The 27,698-nt window shown below is 36.5% G+C and overlaps 1 protein-coding gene across 1 annotated transcript; it reads right to left on the reverse strand.

Moving 5' to 3' along the window:
• Positions 1–682: 682 nt before the first annotated feature.
• Positions 683–27,410, reverse strand: PPP1R2 (protein phosphatase 1 regulatory inhibitor subunit 2). The gene is made up of 6 exons (XM_032869304.1): positions 26,970–27,410; positions 15,472–15,579; positions 12,425–12,502; positions 11,691–11,785; positions 5,486–5,653; positions 683–2,339 (listed from the first exon to the last, which is right to left on the reverse strand). Exons 1-6 carry the CDS (start codon positions 27,089–27,091, stop codon positions 2,293–2,295), a joined length of 618 nt encoding a protein of 205 aa, XP_032725195.1. The 5' UTR covers positions 27,092–27,410; the 3' UTR covers positions 683–2,292.
• Between the last annotated feature and the right edge of the window lie 288 nt (positions 27,411–27,698).

Consider the following 27,698-nt stretch of genomic DNA (forward strand, 5'->3'; position numbering starts at 1 on the left):
GGGAATAAATTATGAACATTTGGAGAAAATGGCACTTTCCTTCAATATTCAATTTAAAGTTATTAATATTTTAACAATCTTTCATACCATTATGTCTCAGATTTTAAAGAGCATCATTGCTCGATTTCAGACTGAAAAATGAACAAACAAAAAAAAGATACTAAAAAAACGAAGAAGTGATGCTGACTAAAAACCCACCTTGGCTAGAACTGAACACTGACAGATAACTTTCTCCAAAGGAAGATCTAACTTGAATTATATTCATTTTTTTATATAGTCCAATAACATGTCCGTGAGGAACTCATGACACAAAAATGGTTTTACTCAATTACATAAGACTACCTAAAATTCTACTGGGCATGTCATTTTTTACATCTTACTCCTCTGATATAATTATGTACTTCCTGAAACCAGAAATGAGTGTTTGCCTTTGAGTTTGTAGAAAACAGCAAAACAAATCAGTTGTTAAAGGTCTTACCTTTTCTTCAATATAGCAGATATTTCTACAGAGTACATGCATACTTTCTTAGAGCTCAAAATGAGAACACCAAGAACAGAAGTCTATGTGCATGAACATATGTATACACATATGTATCAACTTAAATTCCCCAAAGTGGATTTAAACCAGCAAGAATACTTCAACATTCTAAATTCAGAAAGCAAGAAGCAGACACAAACACTATTTTGTTTATAAATCAGAGGCGTATTGAGCTAGTAAGTTTCAGTCAGAATACTATACAGTTTAGAAGTACTCTGACTGGATCCCATAAAAAAAAAAAAGTCATTCAAAATAAAAAGCACATTCTTCTAACAGCAAAGAATTCTCCCACTTTTTATTTATTTTGACATATTGGTATTTTCATAAACTTGCAAGTGGAAGATAACCTGTTCATTAAAAGCCATTTCATATATACAATATACAGAAATTATTTTAAAAGTCTGTTCATATAATGAATTCTTTTGGTACTGACAAAAAAATTAAGATACAAATAATTGACTAGAAATGAAACTATCACTAACACAGGAACTGTACTTCATTTCAGGGAAAAAATCCAGATCTTACTGTGTTAGAAGAATAAAGCACATTTGTAGTATACATTATCATATTCCCTTAAAGCAGGGACTATTTAAAGTTTTTAAATTAAAAAGTGTTCAAGATTATTCTGTCTGTACATTCAGGAACTATCATATCACCGGTTACACACAATTCTCTCATCATGCAAAAAACCTGCGAGCTGTTTTCTAAGGTCTAATCAAGTCAAACAATAAACTAATTATAGCAATTTAATTAGCAAGCTGTAAATCAGAGAGGTGTAGAAATTCCACAGCTGAATTGTATTTTCTGTCTATAGTATGGCTGCTGTTCAACTTTCCCCATACATTAGAAGAACTGATAGGCATTGATAGTCAAAGAAACATTTCATTGTAGCAGCAAATGATAGAATATGTGAGAGAAAGAAGAGTTCCTAATTCCATGACCATCTTTATTACCCTTTATAAAGGTAAAGAGCTGTGTGTGTATATGTGGAAAGAAGTAAACAAAGGCAGGAGGTTAAGACAGGTATATAAAGGGAATGTTGAGACTGTATCAGAATTGTATTTATTTAAAAAACTGATCTGAAAGTCTGCCCATCGAGTGTACAAAAAACAGAGCAGATGTTACTGCGAGTTTAACCCGGTAATTTATTTGTGAAAAAAGCTAGTTTTGATAAGGAAAAAGTCAATCCTGTCCTTGTAAACATAAAGAAACTCAAGGGGAATTTTAGAGATAGTAGGCCAGAAAATGCCAAGTTACTCTTATGATCCTTTTCAATTAAACAGACAAATCAAGTTGAAGACACAAGTTAAAATACTGCTCAGACTGAATATTACCAGTTTATATAATCTGCTATTCCAACTGGATTATGATTTAAAAAAACAAAAACACTTTTTATAAGAGCTATCACATCTAGAAGTGAAGAAAATAAATTAGATCCCCCCAAAAGATATTATTTTAACCTCTAAAGCATAAAAAGCTATATAATATACAAATTAACCAGTGTTCTTACAAAAGTAATGTAGTTTTGGACTGATGACATTATGCTATATTTGTGGTGAAGTACTAGGCACAAGAATATATGTATCAATTAGGCATTTTCAGTCTAAGTAGTCTTAAAAGTCATTTAATTCTTGGCAATATATAATAACTGGTACGCATTTTGGTACTTAAGTCATGAATTGTTGAGAACAAGAAGCAGTGTATTATAGGAACAGGGTCTGTATCTGACAATTACAGTGCTGAACAAATCTTTTCTATGAACTCTGTGATTTGTTTTGCAGTTGGTCACTTGTAGTAGATCCTGCAAAAATAAAAGGAAAACAAGTCAATATAATTTATTGTGTACTGCCAACCTTGGAATGACCTGAGCTAAATTCCCCTTTTACTGCCATGGATAATAAATATAAAAACCTAAAAAACAAATAAGGTATATATGATGTAGGCTGATTAGTCTGACATTAAAGAATTAGTATACCTCCTAAATATTCTAAAGACCAAAACAAGAATATCTACTTGGTATTGGGACAAAATGTTTCAGATTAAACATTTCTGTGAATAAAGCAGTTAAGACAACTCAAATATCCAAAGTTATTAAAAGATCTCAAAACAAGAAAATATTTCCTAGTGTCTAAACACGCTACTTTTCTTTTTACAAAAACAGCAATAAAACAGATGAGGATCAGCAGAGGTTGGGGAGAGGAGGAGAATGACAATGTTCATGAAGTAATGGGCTACAGAGAACCTGGAGATTTTAAAAACTGTTAAGTTTTTTTTTTTTTTAAGGGCTCAAAAAGAGTAGAGTACAAATAAGGAACTGACTTCCCTAAGCCTGATTACAGAGTTTTTTCTATCCTTGTGGAATTGATGCTAAATAAGATATACTCCTGTGTAAAAAGTACTTCTCCAATGAAGAAAAAATAGGCACTGAGCTAACACAAATTTTAATTATTTATTATATTTATTTATTTTAAAATATTTTATTTATTTATTTGACAGATATCACAAGTAGGCAGAGAGACAGGGGTAGGGGGAAGCAGACTCCCCACCAAGCAGAGAGCCCGATGCGGGGCTTGATGATCCCAGGACCCTGAGATCATGACCTGAGCCAAAGGCAGAGGTTTTAACCCACTGAGCCACCCAGGCGCCCCTCATTTATTATATTTAAAAGAAAAAAATTTATGTACTAAATGTGTGAAATCTAGTATCTTACCAGCAATTACAGACAAAAGGCCAGAATTATTTTTCAAAAGCCATGACTTAAAGAAAAAGAACTCCATGGCACCTGGGTGGTACAATTAGTTAGGTGTCCAACTCTTGGTTTCAGCTCAGGCCATGATCTTAGGGTCATGAGATCAAGTCCCACATTGAGTCCACCCTCAGAGCAGAGTCTGCTTAAGACTCTCTCCCCATCTAACCCTCTTACACTGTTGGTGGGAATGCAAGTTGGTGCAACCACTTTGGAAAACAGTGTGGAGATTCCTTAAGAGATTAAAATTAGAGCTACCCTATGACCCTGCAATTGCACCACTGGGTATTTACTCCAAAGATACAGAGGTAGTGAGAAGAAGGGCCATCTGTACCCCAATCTTCAAAGCAGCAATGGCCACAATCGACAAACTGTTGAAAGAGCCATGATGCCCTTCAACAGATGAATGGATAAAGAAGATATGGTCTATATATACAATGGAATATTATGCCTCCATGAGAGGGTGAATACCCAACTTTTGTATCAACATGAATGGGAGTGGAGGGGATTATACTGAGTGAAATAAGTCAAGCAGAGAGAGTCAATTATCATATGGTTTCGCTTACTTGTGGAGCATAACGAATAACAGAGAAGAAAAGGAAAAGTGAATTGGGGGAAATCGGAGAGGGAGACAAACTGTGAGAGACTGTGGACTCTGAAAAACAAATAGGGTTTTGGGGGGGGTAGAGGTTAGGTGAGCCTGGTGGTGGGTACTAAGGAGGGCATGTATTGCATGGAGCACTGGGTGTGGTGCATAAACACTGAATCTTGGAACACTGGGAAAAAAAAAAAAAAAAAAGACTCTCCTCCTCTGCCTCTCCCCACCCCCTCAGTAAACAAATAAATCTTAATAAAAAAAAATCCTTTTAATCTCTGACACAGTGTTACTGATGCAAATTTCTGGCAAATGAAGGACATTCCTTGTGCTCTGCCAGAGTCACCAAGAACTGATATTAAAAGTCTGAGCAGGAGTGCCAGGGTGGCTCAGTCGTTAAGCGTCTGCCTCCGGCTCAGGTTGTGATTCCAGGGTCCTGGGATCAAGCCCTGCATCGGGCTCCCTGCTCAGTGGGAAGCCTGCTTCTCCTTCTCCCACTCCCCCTGCTTGTGTTCCCTCTCTCGTGGTGTCTCTGTCAAGTGAATAAAACCTTAAAAAAAAAAAAAAGTCTGAGAAGAAATTGATGAAAAGTTATAACCAAAGAAACATTCACTTTGAATACATTAAAATAAATCACCAAGATATAGGTAAATGGGAAACAGAGACTGATTAGGGTATGTCACCTAAAAATGGATAATAAACTTTAAAAGAGGAAGAGGGAGACATGTAACACTAATTACTTAAAATGAAGTTTGTTCAGTTAAATAGAAGCTAAAAAAAAAAAAACCATGGTGAATAAAAAAATATTATAATTAGGGTATTAAATGAGACAGTCATTAGGTTCTATCACAGAATCATTCATACTTCATATATGCGCACCAAAACAATATATATATAGTGATTTACTTTCTTAAGACTTAACCATCTGAGGCACAACAAATAAAGTTACATCTCCAGTTTTCAAGTACAAAGCATTAGTTTTCAAGTACAAAGAGTAGGTAAATGGGCACAAAATCTGCATTAGCAGTACAGAAGATTATCTTCATTAAATACCAGAATTTAATTAAAAAAATAAACTCTATTAACTATGATGGATTAACAGTTGGCAGGTTGCAAGGGCTGACTGTCCAAGACTTAAAAACAAAAATCAGACAAGTATTTTTGTCAATCCAATAGTCAAAAGAGTCAACATCGGAAAGATATGACATACTCTACTTGAAAGGATGTTAAGAACAAATCTTCCAAATTAAAAGCGTGCTTCTTTTAGAAAGTTTAAACCTTAATTTAGATTGGTATGACAGATAGAATATAATCTGAAACATCAAAAACAAAATACAGCTTAATGTGAAGACAAACATCACTGCTTAAGCTAAGTAAACAAAACCCCCATATACATATGGTCTTAAATCAAAACAACTCTGGGCATAAAAACTTTATTTTGATATTGGCCACAGGGGCTGAGATTTTAGAAAGTTTGGCATAATAAATTTAAGTGAATTTCAAAAAAATTTTCTGAGCTTCTCCAAACATGTAAAGCAAAATAAAGTATGTTATTTAGGCACAAAGAACTACAAGAGTCTCCATGAAAATTTCAGAAACATCTAACCTTGATTTAACTCTTCCGTGTTCATGCTCTCTTCAGCTGCAGTCTCTGACATTTCTTCATCTTCCTCATCATCATGTAGGTCTTTTGAAATTAATTGTCTAGCTAATTTAATATTCAGTCCTTCATTGTAGTGAAGCTTCCTTTTCATTTCAAACTGTCGCTTTTTTTCTGTAAGATACAAGAAGTAGGCTTAGTAAGCCTTTAACTCAAAGATTAGGAAAACACAGCCTGCTCTGTTTGGTAAATAAACTATTATTGGGGGTGTCCTGGGGGGGCTCAATCAGTTAAGCGGTTAAGCATCTGCTTCAGCTCAGGTCCTGGGATCCAGGGTAGGGCTCTCTGCTCAGTGGGAAGTTCTTCTCCCTTTCCCTCTGCTCCTCCCCTCTCCTCGTGTGCACGCTCTCTCAAATAAATAAAATCTTAAAAAAAAAAAAAAAATTGGGGGGATCTGGGTGGCTCAGTGGGTTAAGCCTCTGCCTTCGGCTCGGGTCATGATCTCAGGGTCCTGGGATCAAGCCCCACATCAGGCTCTCTGCTCGGCAGGGAGTCTGCTTCCCCCTCTCTCTGCCTGCCTCTCTGTCTACTTGTGATCTCTGTCTGCCAAATAAATGAAAAAAAAAAAAAAAGAAAAGAAAAGAAAAAAAAAAACCTTATTGGAACATGATTGTGCTCATTTGGTTCTATAATGCTTATAGCAGAGTCGAATAGGTGCAATCAAGACCACATGCGCCATAAAACCTAAAATATTTAGTTTTTTTTTTTTTTAACAGAAAAATCTAAATCTGGCCCTTTACAGAAAGTCTGCACACCTCTGCTTTTAGATGGTTCAAGTACATCTTACTAGGAAAATAGGACTAAAAACCACCAGTAGTTAAATTTGTGAAGAAAATTTAAAGACACAAGAAAAATCTCCAGAAAGAGTTGAAAACGAGCTACACTTGGTTAAAAAGTGTAAAAAAGCTTTTTTTTTTTTTAAACAAGGGAGAAAAACAAGCTACATACACCATGTATATGTCATTTAAAAAGTCTGCATGCATGTGTATATATACGCACAGAAAATAAGACTCAACAATTAGCATGCTTAACTTCGGGTCAAGGAACTGCGGGGTAACCTTAGTATTTTCACGTCTTCCAGTTTTATAATTAATTACAAATTCCCTGAAAAATTCTTTTTAGCAGGGTGCCTGGGTGGCTCAGGCACTTGAATATCTCTGCCTTTGGCCCAGGTCATGATCCCAGGATCTTGGGATTAAGTCCCTCATGGGGCTCCATGCTCAGCCAGGAGCCTGCTTCTCCCCCTACCTCTCCCTACTACTCGTACTCTCTCTCTCAAATAAATAATAAAGTCTTCAAAAAAAGAATTCTTATTAGCAAATAAATAAATAAATAAAAATTCTCATTATCCACGAAGAAACTGCAGTGATTTAAAACACTGCTAGTTAAAACGTAACATCATTCCCAGAGTAATTTTAAGAAAAAGCTGTTATAAGGCACAGTGAAGTAATCCTATTCTTTCATTTATAGTGTTCACCACAGAAACATAGGTTAGCAGCAAATCAACATAACTGATCATTATTTTATTAACAGCATTTAAAGACTGACTATTTCTGTAGAAATAGTTCTAAGATTTTAAAATTTCTTAGACTGGTAAATAAAAGGGGGGATGACATAAAATTGCCACCTGTTTGTCAAACAAGAGCATTAAAATTCATTTATCATAGTTTTATTATATTCATGAAAGTATTTTAATGCCAAAAAGCATAGAGAAATCTCTGCATAAGGCTATTCAAAGTACTTCCTCATTCTCCTTTAATTCCCTCTCAGTTTTTATAACCATCTAAACTCACAGATGACTTACACTTAAATTTGTTTCAAAAGCAGGCATTTATCGTTCTTTTCAGCCTCTATTTGGGTTGGGAAAAGGAATCACTTTTCAGCCTCTATTTGGGTTGGGAAAAGGAAAGTTCTGAGACCACCAACTCAGTATTCCATAAACATTTGTTTCAGATGACCAAGTCTTGCCAGGCATCTTTCTTCTTCTCTACTTATGAATTACTTTTGTGATTTGTCTTACTGTTTGAGAATACCATATGGTAGAGGGAAGTAAAACTGAAAAAAGAGGCCAATAAAAAGACCAAATCCTCATGATTTAATTTTTAGTGATGCCTTTCAAGTATTCAAATGATGTAAAAACCAACGTTAAAAAACAAACAAAAAAATGGTTTTACAAACTTCCAGTGACCAAATAAATAAGTCATGGAGATGTAAAGTACAACTTAGAGAGGACAGTCAATAATACTGTAATAATACTGTTTATTACATGGTGACAGATGGTGACTATACATATGATAATCACTGAATAATGTACAAAATTGTTTGATCAATACATTGTACATCTGAAAACCAATGTAACATCAATCACATTTCAATAATGAATTTTAAAAAATGGTTCTGATTGCCTCCAGTACTGCAATACTTACTCAGAAATTAACCATTAGTATTTTATGATTTTATAATTTTTTCTAGAAATTTTTCTAAAAATAACTCCTATATTTTTCTATATGATGTTTTTTCACTTACTATATAGTTACAATTACTATATGTCCCTGTTCACCCAGGCAAGGTTCAGTTTATGCCCACCATTTGAGGAAATACAATATGACCCTTTATTTCATGCTAAAATGATTCAGAGTTTAGACAATTAGATATATGAAGATACAGTAAAAAATTCCACCATGTACATAGCAGATTTATATAATTTTTAAATGGTTATAAAGTATTGAGTGACTATTTAATCCTCTATTCTTGGGGAAAAATTTCTAATCTCCCTCTATGTATTTTCATGTTTTTATACACACACATTCTGTGCTTTGTTTCTATTATTTTCTCAATAAAAATCAGTGTTTTTTCAAACTGTGTATCAGGATTCTTTAATGGGTATTTTTAAAAAATATTTTATTTATTTATTTGACAGAGAGAGAGATCACAAGCAGGTAAAGAGGGGGAGGCAGGCTCCCCGCTGAGCAGAGAGCCCGATGCGAGGCTCCATCCCAGGACCCTAGGACCATGACCTGAGTCAAAGGCAGAGGCTTTAACCCACTGAGCCACCCAGGCGCCCCCTTTAATGGGTACTTTTTTAAAAATGAAATAAAACAGAATAAACTGGAATGCATTACACATAATAAAAGAGTACTGTTTTGTGAAATTTTTCTTTTTACAATTTATGCATACATATATAACATGTAGGACTTAGTCAATAATGTTCACAAAACATTGGAATAGACTCTGGGAAACTGAATTGCTAGATCAAAGGTTATCATTTTCTTTTAAAACTTCTGGCTCATATTTTGCCATACTGCCCTCCAGAAAAGCCAAACCATTTTTATGCCCACCAATAGTACATAAATAACTTATTTCTCCACATTCACACCCAAAGAAACTCATTCTTTTTAACCTTTGTTGATCTGAAAGGAAAGAGACCATGATGCTATGTGTTTATTTATGTACTATGTAGGTACTATGTATGTATGTATGTATGTAGGCTCCACCCTGAGTCTGGAGCCCAAGGCAGGGGTTGAACTCACAACCCTGAGATCAAGACCTGAGCTGAGATCAAGAGTCAGCTGCTAAACCAACTGAATCACCAAGGTGCCCCCATGATGCTGTTTTAATTTACAGTTTTTTATTCCTAGAAGTTGACATTACAGTATTTCTCTCTGGTGAATAATATTTACAGTCTAAGAAAATTATTTCTTTTTAATCCTAAGAGATGCTGAACTTGGTTTTGTTATAGATACTTTCTAGTTTTAGAATACTCAAAATGCTTTAAATTTAAAATATACAATATATCAATATATTCATTTTGTAGAAAGAGGCGAATACAAGTGTTCTCAATCTTCTTTAACTATTTATGTTCATTTTACCTGTAATCCTTGTATGGTAGAGCAACATACTACAAAGAGCACAAGGATGTTAAGATTTTAGGCCTGGTTCTAACAATAATGAACTCTCCATGTGAACTTCACAAGCGAATTCCCTTTTTTACACTTTTTTTTTTTAACTATTCTATAAAATAATGGAGAATACACCAATTATTTAAGTCATTAAAAGTTATTATTTACTGAACACATACAATATGATAGAATCAGAGTTAGGTGCTTTAAATTCTTTATATCATTTAGTACTCACAATACCTCTGAATATTTTTATAGATCCCAATTTGAAATGAAGAAACTGAGGCTCAGAGAGATTACAAATTAGACACCTGACATACCTGGAGTACAAACTGATTTGTCTGACTCCACAGCCAATATCTTAATTGTTATACTGTAAGTTACAAGATATAATTTTTTCCAAGAATTTCTATCAATAAACAAGGACTTTCAGATATGTATTTTTTTGGTTGTTTAAAAGCAATAAACAGGGACAGCTGGGTGGCTCAGTGGGTTAAAGCCTCTGCCTTCAGCTCAGGTCATGATCCCAAGGTCCTGGGATCGAACCCCACATCAGGCTCTCTGCTCCGCAAGGAGCCTGCTTCCTCCTCTCTCTCTGCCTGCCTCTCTGTCTACTTATGATCTTTGTCTGTCAAATAAATAAATAAAAATATTTAAAAATAAAATAAAATAAAAGCAACAAACACCCATAAGAGTCAGTAACTCTACTAGAAGGACTTGAACTTTTGAACTTGTAACCAAATTGTTCCCCCTGCTGGCTAATTCCTGGAACTACAATCTGAGGGGGGGGGATCCTTTAATGAAAACTGACAATATAGGCTAATAACAAATTCCTGTTCTCAATAGATCATGTTTTTAAGAGAATAATGAGGAAACCAGCTCCAGAAACAACTTATATTTGAAACAGTTTTCAAGGGTCTTTGGAATTTATTTTTGGATAAGTTAGGAAATCACTGAGGAGACAAGACCTACAATATAACTTGGGATTAGGCTACATGTACATTTTTTTTTGTCTCATACAACAATTAGGCTCAGACCATCACAATTTGTTGAATAAGCTATATTCTGAGGATGACAGGAGTAGCAAATTATACCTCAGGAGCTACACCTGACGAAGATTCTGACCATTAACTAGCAAATATTCAGAATCGCACTTCTTAAGTTTCTGAACTTCTTCACATCCACATTTCAAGGCTTCAGGTACACCACTAACACTTCTTTTTTGTGAAGGTGTGTTTCTGTTTCTCTTGCATCTTTTTTCCTATACATACGCTTGGTTTTTCCTTTTAAAACTAGTTTAAAAAAACTATATAAACAATTTTAATTTTTTTTTTTTAAAGACCTTATCTATTTATTTAACAGACCGAGATCACAGGTAGGCAGAGAGGCAGGCAGAGAGAGAGACGGGAGGAAGCAGGCTCCCCGTGGAGCAGAGAGCCCGATGCAGGGCCCTATCCCAGGACCCTGGGATCACAACCTGAGCCGAAGGCAGAGGCCCTAACCCACGGAGCCACCCAGGCGCCCCAACAATTTTAATTCTTGAAAAGACTATACATTCACATGGTTCAAAGAGTGTAAAAAGCAACAAGATAATATATCTTCCTTTTCCTCTTACCTCCACAGATAACCACTGTTACTTGAAATAACAAAAACCATGAGTAAGTAGCAATGCCTTAACTGTGTGTACTGTATGGACTACAAGAGTCTCTTCCAACCCTGCTGAGAAGGCTCTTTTATCTTCTTGCATATGACATTACTGTTTTTTTTATTCAGTGGGACCTAAAAAAAGATCACTCTACATCTGACCATCTTGGTTCATCCAGTAAGTTTCACTACTGTTTTAAAACAGAAAAAGCACAAGCAATTGGTAAATTAGCTCTTACTGCTACCCATTTTAAGATCATCCAAACACTCACTGACACCAAAAGCATTACTATTTGCTGAGCATCTACCCTGTATCAAACAGTAAAAAAGAAGAAAAAAGTACAAAGAAAGAAACTATAATTACTTAAAAGATGGTAATACTTTCCCAAATTCTTGAAATCAAGGAAGGTGGTATGTGTGTGCAGGGGGAGGGAAAGTGTTATCCACTAAACCCATGTAAGTAGAACCTGAATTATAAATATGTTGCTACCTAACCTCCCACCATCCATTTCCCCAAAAGGAAAACCACTTGAAAACCTTCGAATAATGAATTTATTTAAGCAAAAATTATTAGCACAGTGCTGAAAGCAGTAAAGGAAATCAACTACCTTGTTCTTCAGGTGAGAGGTCACTATCCTCATCTTCACTGCTTGCTTGTTCATGAATCCGATACTTCGGCTCTGAGCCTTCAGCAGCAGCTAATCTATAAAACAATCATTTACAAAGAAATCAACACTGTGATATTCTTTTATTGAGTGTCTCATTCATTCAACTCTTGAGTCTTATAAAAACATTTAAAGGTCATTACTATGCCAGCTATAACCTGATGAGGAAAATAAAAAGCAAGAAAGTGGGAATGAGCATAGAAACCAGTAAGCAATAAGAACAGTGGAAGGTAAAAGAAATCAATGAACAGCAAAGAAATAGAATTTTTGTTTATGAACCCAGTTATTTTTGTGTAATCTCTAGGTGTAGACCCAATGTAGGGGCTCAAACTCACAACACCAAGAGTCGCATGCTTTTCTGCCTGAGCCAGCCAGTTGTACCATCTTACTTTAAAACATAGGATACTAATTAAAAACAACACCAACAACAAAAATACAAAAGCATAGGGGATTGACACAAGGAATCTGTATACCAGGCTCTAGTACTCTTTCTGCTACCTGTACACTTTGATTTTAATCTAGAAACAAGACTACAAAAGTTGCTATGAGAAATCCAAATAAACTTAGCTCATGCTTTTTTACATTTGCACAAGTACAGCAGAATGCCTTTAACTCTGCACAATTAAAAACAAGTGAAAATGTGTAAGTGAAAATACTTCATAGTCATCAGTACTTACTTCTTAGCTAAGATATCTGGGGTCAGGGCTTCATTGGTTTCTGAATCACTCAGTGCATCTTCATCATCACCTACCATACTAGAATGAAAAGCACATTATAATTAATACCTAAACCATAATTTTTCAAGCAGAAAAATAAGGTAGAGAACCATAATTCTATTGATTAAGTTATAGTATCAACATATTTATAGCTCTCTTGTTCTATCTGAGGTTTAATTTAATTTTATTTTTTAAAAGATTTTATTTATTTGACAGAGAGAGCACAAGCAGGGGGAGAAGCAGAGGGAAAGGGAGAAGCAGACTCCCTTCTGAGCAGAAAGCCTGATACAGGGCTTGATCCCAGGACCCCAGGATCCTGACCTGAGCCAAAGGCAGATGCTTAACCAACTGAGCCATCCAAGTGCCCAGAAGCTTACTTTCAAATTGTTTCTATTCCATGCAAGTATTTGAAAATACAGCACCAATCAAGAAAAACCTCCAAATGATTTTTAAAAACCACTACTGTGACCATGAAAATAAATATTAAGAACTTGAATCATTTTGTAAAAAATTTAAAAACTTCAATTATTCCATCCAGTGAGAGGGAACAAATATGTAGGAAAACAAAAACAAAAACAAAACCACTGTCTGGTTTTAGAAGAAGACAGAAACAAATGATCCATGCAGACATAAGGCTAGGTAAAATACCATAATTAGATCCTAAAGATCTAATTCAGGGCATTTAAAAGCTATTAGCTTTCCCAATCTATCCTCTAATATAAAATTTTCTCCCCACTTAATTGCAAATATGAGCATATTTAATTCTCAGGCCACTGAAAGGTATATAAAAGCAGAAGTCACCTATATTAAAAAATACTGATTTATATCTTTCCTGGTTAGTTGAAGAGACAAGTTAAAGTGCTATAGTTTTGATGATGCATTTTCTTCCATGGGAGGTTATCAATTTGTAGAACTCTTATAGACGACTCTATATATAAAATTTATAGGCAAATTATATTTATTTGTGTATATATACATACATATGTATATATAAAAGCATTAATAACTTCTATATATTAACAGTGTGAAATTCTTAGTATAACACGATCTTTCTATAAAAAGCATCCTCTTCTACTAAACAAAACTCTTAAAACAATCTAAAAATAATGCCTACAACTTTTTGAGTTATGTTCAATTTTAATGCTTGTCAGATAGGTATTTCCAACCAACAGATAAGGAAGGAATGTCTATCTACCACCATTACTGAAAAGGGAAAAAGCCCTGACTGTGGCTTCTGGCACAATAAAAGGTTTAAGGTATGTTTTAAAATATATCCTTGGGGGGCCTGGTAAGCTTCTGCCTTTAGCTCAGGTCATGGTCCTGGCGTCCTGGGATTGAGCCCCACACTGGGCTGCTTGCTCTGCAGGAAGCCTGCTTCTCCCTCTCTCACTACCACTGCTTGTGTTCCCCCTCTCACTGTGCCTGTCTGAGAAATAAATAAATTTTTAAAAAATTTTAAAAAAAAAACCATTCTTGTAATTAGGAGAAAAATAAGGGTATAAGCTTTTCATAAATGCTATGTCCATTTCTTCCCTCAAGCCTTATTAGTGTTCCGAGTTTTGGCACCTGTACCTATTTCATTATTTCTACCTTTGTCAAAATCTTCATACTTATCCTTGTTTTTACTGTTTTTGCTATCAACAAGGTGTAAGTTATCTCAACTTACCTTCCAAAGTTTTCATCCACTGATTCAAAATACAGACTTCCTTAACTCTATTTTAACAGTAACTCCTGGATTTACGTTACCTTCCTTCATAGACAAAATATTTCATTCCTGGAAATCTTTTTCAATACAAATTAAGGCACAGTCTGAATTAGGTATTTCTATTACATAGAATCTCTATCTTCTCATAATGCTTCCTGATACATTATTTTTGTCTTCATACTAATTACTGCCACACACTATAATTTTATAATTCATTAAAAAAATTCTGAAAGGCAAAAACTGCCAATATTCACAATGTAATTATCTTAACTATAATATTACATAAGTTTAAAAATAAGGACATGTAACAATAGTAATGACCACTTGTCTTTGAATGGGTTTAAAAAAGCTGAAGTTATCCCTTTCTGCAGAGATTGAATAAGCTCCCAGTTTCTACTTAGAAAGGAAATAAGCCCAACTCTCATCTTCCTTTTATAAATAGATTATTTTAAGGAAGGCAAAAGTCATTAATCTGTGTGTATCATTAGTGGCTAGGGATCACTGAGTTACAGCAAATAAAGTTACTACAATTATAATGTACAAAATGGATTCTTGGGGCACCTGGGTGGCTCAGTGGGTTAAGCCTCTGCCTTCGGCTCAGGTCATGATCTCGGGGTTCTAGGATGGAGCGCCGCATCGGGCTCTCTGCTCAGCGGGGAGCCTGCTTCCCTTCCTCTCTCTCTGCCTGCCTCTCTACTTGTGATCTCTATCTGTCCAAAAATAAATAAATAAAATCTTAAAAAAAAAAAAAAATGGATTCTCAGTTTTTCCTTAAGGTGGTGGTGGGGAGGGGCAGAGTGAGGAAGAGAGACTCTTAAGCAGGTTCCATGCCCAGTGTGGAGACTGATCTCACGACCCCGAGATCATGATGAGCCTAAATCAAGAGACGCTTAACCAACAGAGCTACCCAGGTACCCCTAGATCCCCAAGTTTTAAAAGTTACTTGTTACTGGGACGCCTGGGTGGCTCAGTGGTTAAGGATTTGCCTTTGGCACAGATCATGATCCCAGGAATCAGAGATCGAGTTCTGCATCAGGCTCCTGGCTCAGCGAGGAGCCTGCTTCTCCCTCTGCTTGTGTGTATGCATGCTTGCTCTCTCTCTCACAAATAAATAAAATCTTTAAAAAAATAAAATAAAGTGATATATTACTTATACTATTATACACAAATATGCAGTTGGGTTATTGACTCGTGCTCTAGTAACAACTATAAAATCAAACAGAAACTTAAATCAGCTGTTATCCAGAAGCTCGTATAGAATGCAAAAAGGAAGTAAAAAAGGAATGAATCAACAAAACATTACCTATGGTAAGGAGTGCTAGGTTCATCTATTTTCATCAAACCATAGTCTTTGTCTGCTGGATGATATGTTGCCAGGATGTTCATTTCATCCCACTTCTGGGATTTTTTACTAAAATTAAAAAGAAAAAAAATTTCCTCAGTGAAGTAAAAGATAAAAAAGTTACACATCTAAAATTGATAAACATCCAAATCCCACGTTTCAACTTCTATCTGACTGCCAGCTTCTATTTTTACATATACTTTCTTGGAATAGAAACTAATGTAGGGTAAAAACCGTAAGTAATTAAAATAAAATAAATATTTTATAGTATACTTAGTGCCCACATATTAAAAACACACTATTCAGAATCTTCATCAGATATTCAAGACACTATATTATGACATGCTTAGTCTTCATCTAGCCTATAGAAGTAATAATAGCAAAAAACTGAAATGTACACATTGCATAATCTCAGTAGTTGAGGATTTTTCACCTATTATATGTCTTTAACAGTTTAATAAAAAACAATGAAAATTTCCAGACCCCTGGCTTGGGGCACTAACATTAAAATGAGACTGTTGGGTCCCCTTTCTCAGGGCACGAGTATCCTTTCCTCTGGCACCAGGACCTCATTTTGGTACCCCAGGCTACGTGGGCCCTCACTTCACTACGTTGTACTCTCAGTCCCTCAGAGGGTGAAGACTTCCACTCTCTGTCTATCACCACTCTGGGCTCTCCCTTGCACTCAAACTGAGATGCCAGCCCTTCCCAGGAATGGGGGCTAGAGGGAAAGCTAGGGAAAGAGAACCTGGGGTTTGTTCCAGGGTTTTGGGATTAAGTTCTTCGTTAAGAAAGAATTTGGGAATACAAAGGGTATGTGTGGGGCAGGGAATTTGGGGGGAATTAGTTGGAGGGAAGGAGAAGTTCAAGTTTACTCTTGTTTTTAATCCCATTACTCATCATTCCTTACTCATCATTTATTCTTAAATAAAGCAGCCTGAGACATACAAAAAAATTAAAATTAAAATTAAAAAAAAGAATACCTCCTTGGCCTAATTTTTTCAGAGATATCCAAAACAATCACAAGAATTAGAACATAAAAACTACAGGGAATACCTCACTAAACTTAAATACCATTAATATTTAGGTTGCAAAAAAATAAGTTAAGCTCTTTTTTTATCTAGAAAAATAAGAGTTTGCTAAGAAATGGTATATTCAGGATACCGGAGATAAATCTACTTAAGAGATAAAAATAACTGTTTTATGAACATCTGTATTAATATCTAGTCAACAAAATATTTAAGGTGCTAAATAATCAGTTGACTTAATTACAAACTCTTTGGATCTACTCATTATATAAAGGACATCAAAGACCTCTCTGCCACCCAACATTATTTGTTACATATACAATTTGTGCCTTGGTTATATACTGGAAAATAAAACTACTATAAAATTAAATGTAGATTTTACACAGATTCAAATCTTTTCTGTACTTGCACACGTTGGTAAAGTTTTAGCGTAAATATTTTTAATTTTCCTAAATCTACCAACACCCAGATTCTGAAATGTTCTTGAAAAATGATATACTCAAACTTTAATATCATATTCCCTTTACCATGCCCTGAGTCACCTTAAAATTATACATGCCGGCTCACGGCAGGTGAGCCTGACTTTTATGTTCTCTTGCTTTCTTCTCCAAAGCACCCAGTGTCTCTATTTCAGACGAAGCACTTTTTTCTTCTTCGTATTTTAGTGTAGTAAAATGTGTATAACATAAAATTCACCACTTAAACATTTTTAAGTGTACAGTAGTTGTGCAGCATTATGTATAATCACATTGTTGTGAGACCACCGCCAACAACCATCTTCAGGACTTTTTTATCTTCCCCAATTGAAACTCTACCCAGTGAACACTAACTCCCCATCCTCTCCTCTCCCAGCCCCAGGCAACCACCATTCCATTTTGTCTCTATGAATTTAACTACTCTGGACACCTCATATAAATAGACTCATACAGTATTTGTTCTTTTGTGACTGGCTTATTTCACTTAATGTCTTCAAAGCTCATCTGTGTGGTGGCATGTATCAAAATTTTCTCCCTTTTTTGGCACGTGCACCTGAATGTTTATAGCAGCAATGCCCACAATAGCCAAACTCTGGCAAGAACCTAGATGTCCATCAACAGATGAATGGATAAAGAAGATTTGGTATACATAAACAATGGAATACTATGCAGCCATCAAAAGAAATGAAATCTTGCCTTTTCCAACGACGTGGATGGAACTAGAGGGTATTATGCTGAGTGAAATAAGTCAATCAGAGAAAGATAATTATCTTATGATCTCCCCGATATGAAGAATTTGAGAGGTAACGTGGGGAGTTTGGCGGGTAGGGAAGGAAAAAATTAAACAAGATGGGATCAGGAGGGAGACAAAGTATAAGAGACTCTTAATCTCACAAACCAAACTGAGGGTTGGCGGGGGGTGGAGCGGGCTAGGGAGAGGGAGATTAGGTTATGGACATTGGGGAGGGTATGTGCTATGGTGAGTGCTGTGAAATGTATAAACCTGGCGATTCACAAACCTGTACTCCTGGGGCTAATAATACATTATATGTTAATAAAAAATAAAAAATTAAAAAAATTATTTCTCCCTTTTTAAAGCGGATTAATGTTCCACTACAGACTAAGTACTTCCACTACAACTTCAAGTTGCTTATCCTTTGTTTTATCAAGAGGCAAAGGTTGGTCCAGACATACTGCACTTTTCTTTTTTAAATTCAGCATGGAATGTATCTGAACTTTGAACTAACCAAACTTAAATCTCACTAATATTAAAAACACTTGAGTGAACTAAACTAGAAAAATAGAACCTGCTTTATAATATTGATTTCTTCATATGTCTAGCTGCTGAGTAGTACATAATTGGTCTTATGGCAGAAAAACAAACGAACAAACAAACCCCACTAGCACCAATGTTTAAGGTTCAAGTTCCAGTTACCTTTCACTAGTCCTCTAACTACAGGCAAGTCCAACAAACCCTTTTGGGCTACATTTACTCTACATGGAAATTGTAACAAAATGGGAGTTTTATTAACAGTCTTTTTTTTTAATATAAGTTGTTGAGAGAATCAACTGAAATATTATCTGTGAAATCAAATTATAAAAGTACCACATAAACATAAAGGGTTTTTATGACTTTAAAATCTATAGTTTGCGGGCACCTGGGTGGCTCAGTCGGTTAAGCTCAGGTCATGATCCCAGGGTTCTGGGATCGAGCCCCACCTCGGGCTCCCTGCTCAGCGGACAGCCTGCTTCTCCCTCTCCCTCTGCCTGCTGCTCTGCCTACTTATGGTCTCTCTCCATCTAATAAATAAATAAAATCTTAAAAAAAAAAAAAACCACTACCATTGGGGGTTAAAAATCCAGGCACCATATCTCACTTAGAGCTGTAGAAAATGGGTTGAGGAGGTTATTCTGAAGAAATGTTTAAAACTGCTTTTGAACTGGATCCCTTCCACCTTGCCTTGCAAGACTCAACATTTACATGATTTTGAAAAACTTCTATGTGCCACAGAATGAATTTTTCTAAAAAGCAATCACTTTTGTATTCGACTAAGTCCACAGTTTCAGATATTTTGTTAAATAGTTCCTATCTACAAATTACTCTGAATTTAGAAAGCAAATGCCTAGGTTTACTCATGCTATATAAAGAAAATAATCACAGTGAAGAGATGTATTTCTAAAGATTTTAGATAGCAAACATGATCAAGCAGCTCTGATTAGAAGAACCATGAAAGAAACGTACACAAGCTTTAAGGGAATTAGATAAAGTTTGTGGAGAAAGCAATCCAATTAATAAGCAAAGGGAGTCTCAGGATACCATAACTAATGTTCCCTGCTGAGAGAACAAATGCCTCTGAAGTTACAGCTGAGGTTAAGTGCCAGGCAGAAACAAAATCACAGGTGAAATTTCATAAAACCTGTATTAACAGGTAGTCCTATTAAGATTTCCTGTTAAAGATACTGTGAAAGAAAGCTAGCACATCTCTACATAAAGTTCGAAAGCTGGCAAACTGAACTGTGTTGGAATGTATATTTACATGATTACCATAGAAGTCTGAAAAGTGGTTACATTGGGAGCCAGGGGAAGAAAGAGTGTGACTGGAAAGGACAGGGGACATTCCTGAGGTGATGGAAACATTCTTTTTCTTGACCAGGATGGTGGTTAAGGGGTGTTTTATAATACATATAATAATTTTATAATATAAATATAACCATTTATAATTTTGTGATTTCTTAAACTTTAAAATTACATTCAACACAACTTTCCATATTTGTATTTCATTACAACAAAATACTTTAAAATAAATACATATTAATGACCTTGTTAGGTACTTCCTAACTTCAAAGTAAAACAAGTTATTTCTTAAATGATGTTAACAGTATCAAATTAAAAAGGATAACTTATCATCTTTACTGCTTAGAAGAATGACAGACCGTTAGAGGAGTTTAAAAGGCTTCTCCAATGGGTGGAAACCCAAACACCCTATATATCTATTTGGTGAGATAACGGGGTGGGGGGGTGGAGAGAGAGAACTGTGGGATAAAGCAGAAATAATGTTTACTTAAATGGAGGATAAAATTTAATAATGATAATCCCAGCACCCTAACCCACTAACAGTTTTGATTTCTGCAAACTCCATTACCATATAAAATAATATATATTACATAAAAGTATATAAACGATCAGTATATACAAGAATACATATACTGTGTACATACATATATAAAACAGTAGATACAGTACATAAAAATACATATACTGATATGGAAGCATTAGTATATATATTTTATTTATAAAGCAGCAGATACCGTATACAAAAAATATATCTACTGATACGGAAGTTATTAGTATATAATATTTTATTATAATAAGCCACTTGTATTTTCTAGTCTTTAGTTTTTTAAAAATATTTATTAAATATTTATTTATTTGGCAGACAGAGATCACAAGAAGGCAGAGAGGCAGGCGGCGGGGGTAGGGGGGGGTGGGGAAGCAGACTCCCTGCTGAGCAGAGAGCCCGATGTGGGGCTTGATCCCAGGACCCTGAGATCATGACCTGAGCTGAAGGCAGAGGCTTAGCCCACTGAGCCACCCAGGTGCTCCTAGTCTCAATACTCAATCATAACTATTCGCCCAAGGTTAGATAATTATATTGAATCCAAGTTTTTCCTATTTAGAATAAAGCAGAAACACTGGTGCATATTCTGTTCAATGATATTTTTAGGATAACTTGCTAGGATAGGCTTATCTGGGTTAAAATGCATCAAGGGCTTTATAGTTCACTCCATGTTGCCATATAGTTTCAAAAAAGAGATCAAGGGGTGCCTGGGTGGCTCAGTGGGTTAAAGCCTCCGCCTTCAGCTCAGGTCATGTCCCAGGGTGCTGGGATCAAGCCCCGCATCAGGCTCTCTGCTTGGCGGGGAGCCTGCTTCCCCCCCCACCTCCTGCATGCCTCTCTGCCTACTTGTGATCTCTGTCTGTCAAATAAATAAAGATCTTTAAAAAAAGAGAGAGATCAATATGTAATGTCCCCAGTAATTACCAAAACTTTGCCAAGATTGGTTATTTATGTATGTGTTATCTCCACCTGAGCAGTAGGAATCATTACTTAAAAGCTATTTTATGTTTCTTTGCTCATTACCTTATAAATGCTACATTTTACTTTCCTTTTATGAATTATGTTTATATCCTTTGGCTTTCTACTAGAAACCTTCTCTTATAAGTCTAAGTTCTTTACATTTAAATATGAGCAAGTTCTTGTACATCTATATATATAGACTTAAAATGATGTAGAAAAACATAAAGAACTCAAATTTAAATGTAAAGATTTAAATCATGTTATGTATATATAAACAAAAGATACACACAAGGTATAAGCCACATATATATAACCACATTATATGTAACCCAAATTCTTCCTGGTTTGTCTTTTAGTTTACTTTCCACTATCAAAAGAACTAAAGTTTTATATATTCAAAGCTTTACTCCACTTCCTCAACACAATATTAAGAACAAAAGAAATTCTTAAGAATTTTTTGGCTCCAAGGAAGAGAACAATATCTTGCAAAAACATCAATTTAAATAAGGGCATAAAAAAATAGGTTACAAAGCATACCAGGAATTCTTAGGAGGTGGAAAGTAGTGAAGTAGAAGGAACTGTCAGCAAAGACACTAAATATGGAAATTGGGATCTCCAAAGTTGTGGCAGAATTAACATTCGTCATGGAGTAATAAAATCCAAAAAGCAAAAATGAGTTTAATTCCAAGCTGTCTGTATTACCTTCTAATAGTTCATTATCTCTATCTAAAAAAAATATGGGCATCACCACTTACATTGCAATCTGCTGGGAGGATGAAAGCACCCGCTGGATTCATTTTACCCCTCCCCTCTTGGAAGATTGGTTTTCATGCAGCCTAAATCTGGTCCAGAAAAAGTCACCCCTTCTCACTTTCAGTTTGATAGCTCATTTGATACTGCCTCAAAGACCTACCCGTACATCTCGTTGCTTGTGATTTGCTCATTTGATAAGTTTTAGCCAGGTTTGGAGTAAGAAGCGGAATTTTGCCTCAACGTATTAAACTTTAATTGGACACTTCAAGAAATGGTTCTTTCTTTAAATAAAGATTCAACTTATATAGGTTGACAACGTACAAGACTATGACGCTAGACACAATTACCGAACAATTAAAGTAAGAGCTGACAGTAAAAGCAATCAGTAATCAAAAAGTCACTTTCATAAAACTTGACTGAGTGAGGCTTTACAGTCCGTATCCCTTTACAGGCAGAAAAAGATGAAGCTGAAGCATGTTTATATAAAATTATATTAAAGGAAATTAATTCAAGCACAATGTTTTTAAGCAGAATTTTCCTACACTACCTAAGAGTACTATTGAATGGAACATAACGACTTCAAAGCATACGGTATAGAACGATCTACTGAGATGTGGAAAAATTAGATTCCTATAGTTCATTTCTATTTGAATAAGACTAACATTTGAGGATGAGATACTGAGCTAAACTAACTTTACATTTATTAACTGATTTATTTTATTTATTTAATTTTTGTAAAAGCAGGGGTGGGGGGTAGAGGGAGAGGGACAAACAGCTCCATCTCAGGACCCATGGATCACGACCTGAGCCCAAGGCCGACACTTAACAGACTGAGCCACCCAGACGCCCCTTATTAACTCATTTAATATAATTAAACTACACATGGATATAATGAATAAGTCACAGGAAGTCACAGAGCTAATAAGTGGTACACAGGACCCAAACCCAGGCAATCTAGCCCCAGATTAATCACTAACCTGTAACACTTCTCATAAGTTTTAGTAACATTTATTTTCACCAATTCAAAATGCATTCTCATTTTAATCTCTCTGAAAACAGGTATCTTAAAATGGATCTTATAATTGACGGCTGCATAATTTTCTTCTTTTTTGGTGGTACATAAAATCACGATACTTCTTAGAATCAATGGTTTCTTGTTTTTGATGAAATGCACATTAGCTACTCACTAGATCTGTTCAGACCTTTACAAGTTGTACACTATATTCAAGGTATCCTAACAGAATGAGAACTTCAAAATCATAGGAGACGACAGTGATGTTCTAACTAGTTGAATAGTGTAATACCATATACTGAGATTTATTTTTGCCTGATAGTGTGGATCTACAGATTCTATCCAGTTGAAACCGAACCCTCAAAAAATTGGTATCTGACAAGTGGTAACTGAAGAAACAATTCATTGAAGATAACAGTATCAATGCAAAGCATAAAGTGAGTAAGAAAGTAACAGTACTGAGACAAAAAGAAAAGTCTGACAAGAATTGTGTACAAAAGGGGCGCCTGGATGGCTCAGTGGGTTAAAGCCTCTGCCTTCGGTTCAGGTCATGATCCCAGGGTCCTGGGATCGAGCCCTGCGTCGGGCTCTCTGCTCAGCGGAGAGCCTGTTTCCTCCTCTCTCTCTCTGCCTGCCTCTCTGCCAACCTGTGGTCTCTGTCAAATAAATGGGTAAAATCTTTAAAAAAAAAAAAAAAAAAAAAAAAAAAGAATTGTGTACAAAAAATTCTAAGACTATTTGAAATTTGGCATTATACGAATCTCACTTTAAGTGTATACTGAGCCTTGAAATATTATCTAATGATAGTAATATATGAGATAAATCACAAAGATATCTGAAGCATATTTGAATTTTTTCCTACTAAAAAGATAGACACTTGAAGTAAGACAACTCAACTTCTGGTCGTAAAAGAAAAAAAATCCCTTGGTAACACCTCTTCATGTTAAATAAAATATTATGTTAAGATATCCACACAACTTATGAGGAGGGGGTGAAGTGGTGTACAGAAAAAGGAAACTACCACTGCATTTAACTTGATAAAGGTACCAATAAAAGGTAAGTTATTTGCAGATTCTATATTTACGAACTTGCCCACTTGTTAAGATTTATTTGTAACTCTAAAATCTTACGTGAGAGAGGCGCATTCTGTCTCTTGCAGACGTGCGCAGAACAAGGACAATTCTGAGATGCTCCATGCACATCTTTCCAGCTGTTAAACAAGGTGATTGATACTTTACCTTGTTGTTTTAGCTCTCAAACTGTAAATAAGTGTCTCTTTTGTGTCCATTGAGTAACAGAGTTTTTTACTTTTTTGTACTTTTGTTGAATCCATTGTTTTAAATGGCTCCCAAGTATAGTGCTCAAGTGCTGTTGAGTTTTTGAAACACAAGAGAGAAACTTGCAGGAACCTAACTCTGTATTTCCCCTAGAAGCAATGGTTCACTATTCACTAATTGAGAATCTGTGATGATTATAAAGAACAGAACTACCTGAAATAACAAGAATCGACTTAGATCCCGGGTCATTTTCATATTAATATGAAATTCTGTTGCCTTATATTCTGTTCCAACATTTAAAGTTAAACCATTACACTACACTTACTAGTTTCTGAATTTTAAGTGTATTAATAAAGGGTATTAAATAGGGGCGCCTGGGTGGCTCAGTGGGTTGAGCCGCTGCCTTCGACTCAGGTCATGATCTCAGAGTCCTGGGATTGAGCCCCGCATCGGGCTCCTTGCTCAGTGGGGAGCCTGCTTCTCTCTCTGCCTCTGCCTGCCTCTCTGCCTGCTTGTGCTCTCTCTCTCTCTCTCTGTCAAATAAATAAATAAATAAAATCTTTAAAAAAAAAAAAAAGGGTATTAAATAAAACAATTATTTTCAGTCCTTTTTATAGCAAAAGGGGAATACTGGTTGTAATTAAATGACAAACATTACAAAGAGAGTTCAACTATACTTTTATTGTTTCTGTTCAAAGAGGCTCTTATAAAGTTGTTAATAATGTTTGCATAAGCTGTGACATAAATAATGTATATTGTATTACCAACAGAATTTGCTTTGCTTTATAGTCATATAACACTAATAATGAAAAAGTCCATCTCCTTTTACTACTTGTTTATTTGTTTACTATAAACATCATGAACCTCAATGAATTAGAGCTTGGTAGTTCCCTTTAAAGACTTAAGTGCTGTCTAACCCTCTAGACAAGTCAATCAAAATCATCCATCTTGGAACCTTGTAAACGGCCCCTTTTAAGTGAATCTGTCCTGCCAGCAGCCTAGGATAGTAGCTTTCAAGACAGATACGTGGAAGTAAACCCCAGCCAATTACAGAAAGAGGCTGAAAGACTAAGACCACAGGAAATTATGGCAGATCCAAGCTGAGAATAAGCAGAAGATAAGGAAGCAGAGAAAGATAGGGGAGAACAATAAGCCACTTGGTAGCCAAAGGAAGAGAAGCTCACACTAAGAATAACTAAATAACATAAATGCCAGTGAGAAAGATACTCTTGCTGTTGAATACCCTGAAACTGCATAAGAGCTCTCTACAGTTTGTTCTGTCCTTAGTCTTCCTGCTATAGATATGTTCCAGTGAGACTGTTTTCTTAATTCAGTAACCTACAACCATCATTCCCCACCAATTCCCATTTGAAGCAGCTTACCCAAAATAGAGGTTGGAAAATTTCCTGTTAGAGAATGTAAGTCAAGCATCCAAAAAGAGTGGGAGTGTAGGAGTTGTGAGACAAATTAAGGTCCTTTCCAATCCCAAAAGGCCATGATTCTGTCATCCTACTTTAATGTTTTCTTCAAGGTAACACAAATTTCTATAAATTTACCACTACTAAGTAGTAGTTCCTTTTATAGTCCTAAACTGGTATTTAAACAGGTGTGCTCTAGTTGTAATATTCTAAGTTTTTACAAATGTCCCCATTTTAGTTTTTTTACTTTACCGATTTCAATGATAACTTCTCTTAAGCCTTATTTCTGGAATATAAAGTCTTTATATTTTTAGTATCTTGTAACACCCAAGACCCCTAGCACTTCTAATCCAGTGGTATATTTTACACTATGTGTATGGTACTATTTTCTTTTAGGTGAGCACTGCACCTTGGATAGCTTCCTCTGTGCATAAACACCTTTCTCGTTCTTTTAAAAGGGGTGGTATGTTGTTTCATTACACAAGTGTACCATAATTGGTATTTCACCAGTCCTTACTAATAAACCCTGACTTGTTTCCAATTATTTACTATTACACACAATGCTATGGGAAACATCTTCTTACACGTGTACCTGTGAGTATAAACAACTAAAATATCACTGGATCATTTTAGTTTTAGTTGCTACTCTCTGAACTGTTCCGAGCTTAGGTCTTTCAAGAGCCACAAAGACTACAAAGCACTTGAAATTCTTGTTGCAGATGCAAAAATAATTAGTACTAGATTTCCATTAAATATAGACCAAGACTCGGAAAATTTTGGTTTCTCTTAGTGTAGAGATAATGACAGATCAGGATCTAAGAGTGAGAGTGGCATGAGGTCTCTGATAATGTTCACGTAAAAAGGAACGACTGTGGAAACTCGATTAGAAAAATGTGGAAAACGTCTTGTATTGGCTTGAGACTGGATCTTAAAGGGTTCCTAAGCCAAGAAAAGATTTTTATTATTGAGGAATTTTAGATACTTCAGATACGAGGTTAAGAAATAACAGGTGAATCTCTGAAACTTCTATATGATTCTTTCATGTTCCCAATTTCCCAAAGTTCAAAGAACAGATGTTTTTTAAAAAAATATTACATATGCGCGTGTACTTTTTAAAGAAGGGGAAAAAAACGATTAACGTCATAGCTCCTGCCTTCTTTAGAATCACTAGAATCGGCAGCCTGGCTGGAGGAGGGAGACCCGAGAGGCGCGGGAGCCGCATCCACGCAGCCGCCCGAGCTGCCGGTCAGCGCTAGGGGTCTAAACTGGGGTCGGAACAGGGTTCGGGACAGGGGCGGAGCAGGGGTCGGGGCAGGGGCCGGGGCCGGTAACGGCGGCGCGGGGGAAGGCGACGCCGCCCGGGCAGGAAGGAAGAGCTTCCTAGGCCCACCCGCGGTCGTCGCTCCCGGCTCTCACCTCAGCTCTTCGTCGACACTCCTGCCGGGCTGCTCGGCCGAGGCCACCACAGAGGAAGTCGTAGAACTCTTGTTCTTCAGGATCCCCTTGATGGGCCGATGCGAGGCCGTCGAGGCCGCCATTGCCCGCCGCTCCGGCGGTCGGCTCAGCGTCGCTGCTTGGCGCTGGGTCCAGGAAGGAAAGGGCTGGGCGCGAGCACAGACTCGCCAGGCAGCCGCTGAGCCCGCCTAGGGCTAAAGCGGCCGCACCAGCTGTCGCGGACACGGCTACCGGAGTCGTTGTCACGACACAACGACCCCGACGCCACGGCTAACGCCGCGTGGCTGACGGCCCTTCGCGCGCCCTTCGCCACCGACTCTTAACCGCGGCCTGCGGAGAAAAGCCGGCCTAGCTCCCCAGCGCGGGAGCGACGCCGACGCCAAAGCCAAGCGGACCCGCCCTCTCGCGATATCTAGGGAGGGGCGGGGGCGGGGCGAGAACAAAGCCAACCTCCTCGCCCCACCCCCTTCCGGCTCTTCAGTCATCAGGCCCTTACCCAGGCTCGGACACAGAGTCCGGGAGCTGTTTCAGGGACCGTCCGGGAAGGTTCCTGGTTTGCCTCCGTATAAAGTTACAGATCTCTCCAGGCACCCACCCACCCTCCTAGCACCTCATAAGGTCTATATTGTTATTTTTGTGTTTTATAGATCAGAAAACAGGCTTACGGTGACATCATTCCACAAAGATGTT

The sequence above is a fragment of the Lontra canadensis genome, unplaced genomic scaffold, assembly GCF_010015895.1.
Source record: "Lontra canadensis isolate GAN:19392208 unplaced genomic scaffold, GSC_riverotter_1.0 scaffold38, whole genome shotgun sequence".
Classification (NCBI taxonomy): Eukaryota; Metazoa; Chordata; class Mammalia; order Carnivora; family Mustelidae; genus Lontra; species Lontra canadensis.